At 35.3% G+C, this 5,283-nt stretch overlaps 2 protein-coding genes across 2 annotated transcripts; both read left to right on the top strand.

The window, feature by feature from the left end:
* Positions 1-2,778: 2,778 nt before the first annotated feature.
* On the top strand, positions 2,779-3,324 carry LOC133793604 (lectin 10-like). Its single transcript, XM_062230915.1, has one exon. The coding sequence runs from the start codon at positions 2,779-2,781 to the stop codon at positions 3,322-3,324; it is 546 nt and encodes a 181-aa protein (XP_062086899.1).
* Positions 3,215-5,073, top strand: LOC133794124 (L-type lectin-domain containing receptor kinase IX.1-like). Its single transcript, XM_062231321.1, has one exon. It carries the CDS (start codon positions 3,454-3,456, stop codon positions 4,825-4,827), a length of 1,374 nt encoding a protein of 457 aa, XP_062087305.1. The 5' UTR covers positions 3,215-3,453; the 3' UTR covers positions 4,828-5,073.
* The last annotated feature ends 210 nt before the right edge of the window (positions 5,074-5,283 follow it).

Genomic DNA, 5,283 nt, shown 5'->3' with positions numbered 1-5,283 from the left:
AATATTTATAATTATATTATTATCACAATATCGATTATTACAATTTTATGTTAAATATATAATTTCTTTTATAAAATGACTATTTGAATATATACATTCATATATGTATTGTTATTGAAGTATTTTGTTATTAATATTGAAATAAGTTTATTTATAGACGATAATTATTATTGTTGTTATTATTATCATAAGAATACATTATCTTATGAGCAATGTTTAAAGCTTGGTTTTATATGAAGAGTTATTTGCATTACGTTGATAATAATTATTATTATCATTTATATAGTTTCTGGTATTGTTAATATACACTATCAATAGTGTATATTTACGATTTTGATAGAATTTAATAAATGATTTGCCTTGAATAGGATTTGTATGGATTTGATTGATTGACTCTTGGTGAGCAGTTTTAAAATAAGCTAAGGACCTAAGGTAAGTAAATCTCACATTTTTGTGCTTAAGTGTAAGATACATGACTACATTGATTGTGTATATCTGATGAGTTAAGTATGGAATGATGATGATGCATATGATAAGTATGTGAAGAATGATTGTATGAATATCATAATGGTGTTGTGTGATATGTAATTGAGGAATTTTGTGATATGTGAAAGCTGTCTTACTTGGTTAAGATTGATATGAATTATGTGCAAGTATGTGTTCTTATGTTGATGAATATGTGGATTACTTTTATGTTCATGATTTTGTTATATGTTATGATATATGAAGCGTTTAAGTTTTTAGGCTGGAAACCTTAGACCTGAGCCATAGCTCTACGTTAAGGTATAACAACGCCACCAACCCAAAGCTTCATGTATTATGACTAAAGATGTTTTGAGTTATATGAGATGTGATACAATGCCGTGATTGAATACCATCAAACATGAATCATGAACATGAACATTGGCATTTCAGCATCTACATGTATGCATGGCATGTACAGTATGTGATACATTATTATGTGATATAAGACTATACATAAGAATATGAGAAAAGTTATGAAATGCCTTGAAAAGTCTTATGTAAAGATTAAACATTTTAATGACACAAGGCTTAAGCAAAGTGATAATAAGATGTTTAAAAAGAGTGCCACTGTTTCGATGAAGCAATTAAGTAAGTGCAATGAGGAAGACGGATGTCTACAAGACTTATAGTGGCTGCCCACTAGTGTGGGCTAGGTCAGAGTTGACCATTCAGATATGCTTGCCATGTTTCCGTCTTTCTCCTCCATATGTGTAATAAGTATGGCAGCTATGGCAACGATGAAATGAGTGTTATGATGAGCCTAGCTGCGATGATGGCTAGCCGGAGGAGAACCCATGGGATTCTATATGATATGTGTTATAAGCCCTGCAGGCATTTGCCGAATCAAACAGTGTGCACAAGTGAAATCGGGCCCATAAAAATGTGAAAGCAAAAGAAAGAGCATAAAAGTAAAGTTTGAAAGTGCATGAGCAATAAATGAAATGCATAAGTATATAAGTCAGCATATTAGTATATGTGCACTACAAACTCACGACATTCATGTGTATGTGTATGCATGATATTTGCTTACTGAGCGTTAGCTCATTATGTTATTTTCCAACATTTTCCAGGTGTGGCTTTAGATGTTGAGCAACTTGTGGAGCACGGACTCAGTAGCAATGCAATAGTGGTTTAGAGTTTTTCATATGGATACATTAAGTTTATAGTATTCATACGTGTAATAATTTCTATTAATAAGTTTATATAAAAGTTTTAAATTTTTCTGTATTTCTTAGTATCTTTTTATTTAATTCATTTAGTCAAGTGCCTAACATACTCGTAATTACCCTACCTTAGGGTCGTCACATTCGGAGACCAACATCTTCGAGCTTGCAACGAAGACTCGAATTACACCCATGTGCAACGGAGAAGGTTCATCCTTTCGAGTTTGACACTTAAGGCCGAGCCTTCTAAACTTGTGCTCAATCGCCAACAAGAACAAGTCAAGAATCGTGCAAATTTATACAAGTGTCTAGCCACTGTTTGTTATTTTCGAGCTTACGCTTTTCAAATCTATATTTCGAGGCTAATTTATGATTGTCGAAATTTGTGTAACAGAAACAATTTTTTTTCCTATTTGAAACTAACTTTAATTATTAGATATTGTTAGGATATTGGTAATTTGCTTTTTTTTTTTTCAGTTTTGATCATATGTGATGAGCCTAATTCAAATCACATCGTCCCTTGTTGTTAAAATAAAGATTATTGACTACGAATCTATAATGTCACAATATTTATATACTTGTTATGGGTATATTGTGCTTCTACGCCATAAGTTATGTGACGTGTATTACAAATTATATAAAATACAAATCTATGTAATTTGTTGTTATTATCCTCTAGTTATCCATGTATTCTTTAACCAAAATTCAACAATATTGTTAAAAAGAAGTTCACAATTCAACATTTCCTAAAATGACTACACCATTAAAAAAACATAGGTCATTAGTTATATTGCTAGTCGGTCTTTAATATTTAAAAAAGAATTAGATATCCAATTATCATCTTATACGTATTCATTACACACAATTGACCAAGAATTTTTCAGCAGTGTCTATAAAATTGAATGGAGCTATAGACAAGTGACATAATAAAGACCAAGTCATGAATTAGGTGAGCTAAGCATGGTTCAGATTTTTTACTTAATAGCTTAAATCTCTTCCACTCTTCCGAGTAACCTCAAAATAATTAAGCTCTCTTCTGTCTATACACTATAACCTCCTCCACTGTAATCCACTAATCCTCATTACAACAATGATAGTTTCCATCCACCCATGTTCACACTTGATTCTTAAGACCACTTTCTTATTGCTTCTGAGCCTGACAAACAATACAGAGTCACTTAAGTTCAACTTCCCTAAGTTTCAAACGAAGGAACTGAAAGATATTACCTTCCAAGGTGATGCTTCTGCTTTTAATGAATCTCTCAGACTCACTAAAGTTGATGGTCAAGGCTTTTCCCTCCCTAATAGTGTTGGCCGGGCCTCGTATTCAAAACCAGTGCAGCTTTGGGATAAAGACACAGGCGAAGTCACAGATTTCACTGCTGGCTTCTCTTTTGTGATCAAAGCAAATGACACTGAGAGCAGGTTTGGGGATGGAATCTCCTTCTTCATTGCGCCTTTTGAGTCCGACATCCCTGCTAATTCAGGAGGTGGATATCTTGCTCTTTTCAGTGCTGAAAATGCAAATGACTCCAGCCAAAACAATCCTATTGTTGCAGTTGAGTTTGATAGTTATGAAAATCCATGGGATCCAAGCTCTAATCACATAGGGATCAATGTAAACTCCATTATATAAAAAAAAAATGTGTTGTGGAATAGTAGCATTAAAGATGGAAGAGTAGCAAATGCCTTGGTGAGTTTTAACCCCGTTACTTGTATTTTAGGTGTCTTTCTAACTTATAATGGAACTCCCTTCAACAGTTCCATGGACAACCAGCTTCAACATTGGGTGAATATGAAGGATGTCTTACCAGAAAAGGTCCGAGTTGGTTTCTCTGCAGCCACTGGGGTCTCATTTGAAACGCATAACATTCTTTCTTGGTCCTTCAGTTCAGGCCTGGAGATTAAAGGAAAAGGCAACACAGGTTTGTGGATTGGTTTAGGCATTGGTCTCGTCGTTTTGATTTGTGGACTGCTAGTGATTTGGTTTATCTTAAAGAGAAGAAGGGCTGCAAGGAGAATGGAAGAGGAGGAATACGACGATTCCATTGATGGTGAATTTGGAGAAACTGGACCTAAGAGGTTTAATTACAGAGAATTAAACTATGCAACAAACAACTTTTCTGAGGAAGGGAAGCTTGGACAGGGAGGATTTGGAGGTGTTTACAGAGGTCTGTTAGCAGAATCTAATACAGAAGTGGCGGTTAAGAGGATAGCTAAAGGATCAACGCAGGGAAAAAAGGAGTATGTTTCTGAGGTGAAAATCATTAGTCGTTTGAGACACAGAAATTTGGTTCAACTCATTGGTTGGTGCCACACGAAAGGTGAGTTCCTTCTTGTCTATGAATTTTTGCCCAATGGTAGCCTTGATAACCATCTCTTTGGAGGGAAACCAACACTAACATGGGCAGTAAGATATAGAATAGCTATTGGCTTAGCTTCGTCCTTGTTGTATCTTCATGAAGAATGGGAACAGTGTGTTGTGCATAGAGATATCAAGTCAAGCAATATAATGTTAGATTCAAACTTCAATGCCAAGCTAGGAGATTTTGGCCTAGCCCGGCTTGCAGACCATGAGTCAGGTTTACAAACAACAATGTTAGCAGGCACCATGGGTTACATGGCCCCGGAATGTGTCACTACTGGGAAGGCTAGTAAAGAATCTGATGTCTATAGCTTTGGAGTGGTTGCCCTTGAAATCTGCTGTGGAAGAAAACCAGTTATAAGAAATGCAGAACCATGCCAAGTAAGCCTTGTGGAGTGGGTGTGGGACATGTACGGAAAAGGTCAAGTCCTTGAAGCAGCTGACATGAGATTAAGTGAGGAATTTGATGAGAGGCAGATGGAGAGCTTGATGGTAACTGGGTTATGGTGTTGCCATCCTGATCCCATATTCAGGCCTAATATCAAACAAGTGGTGAGCGTTCTAAATTTTGAAGCTCCATTGCCTACCCTGCCATCCAAGTTGCCAAGGCCAATGTATTTTGCTCCTTCATTCAATATCAGCTCTACCTCTAATACATCATCTACCACTACAAGGTCCACTCACGATCGATTTCAGTATTCATCAAGCAATTATGTCTCAGATTCAACAACATCGCCAGACCCCTCAAGACCCTTGAGATTCTCAGAAACTTAACCGGTAGTTTCTCTTTGTTGTTTAGCCCTTTATAATAATATTTTCAGAAATTGATAGTGGGTTCTTCCGTAAATGTTTAAACATGTCTGATTCTTATTAGGGTAACGTTTTCGTTGTCGACAAGGTATTGTGTACATATATGTGTATGGTATTTGGATCAGATTATGGTTTGTATGAAAGTTTTGGTCAATAATGTTTGGCAAAATGAAATTGTTGTCATTTTGTGGAAGTTTCTGAAGCATTTGACAGTTGACACCTGTACCCTAGTTGCGATTCAATTAATAGTTATTATATATTATTACTTGTAGTCTCGATTCTTGATTTAAATTTTTATGTTATCGGTATAAAATGTCAATGGTGATTTTGACAGAAACTTGAAAATTGTGACGTAATAGTAGGTTGGCTGAATAATTCATTTTGGTTTGGAAGAAAAAAAATAGCAATTAGCCATATTAT

The sequence above is a fragment of the Humulus lupulus genome, chromosome 8 (assembly GCF_963169125.1).
Source record: "Humulus lupulus chromosome 8, drHumLupu1.1, whole genome shotgun sequence".
NCBI lineage: Eukaryota > Viridiplantae > Streptophyta > Magnoliopsida > Rosales > Cannabaceae > Humulus > Humulus lupulus.
The sequence above is the reverse complement of the archived record's forward strand: the minus strand, read 5'-3'. Positions and strand labels throughout refer to the sequence as shown.

Bases quoted from the DNA above. Each gene is read 5' to 3' on its own strand.
- LOC133794124 (XM_062231321.1), top strand. From the start codon at position 3,454: ATGGACAACCAGCTTCAACATTGGGTGAATATGAAGGATGTCTTACCA.
- LOC133793604 (XM_062230915.1), top strand. From the start codon at position 2,779: ATGATAGTTTCCATCCACCCATGTTCACACTTGATTCTTAAGACCACT.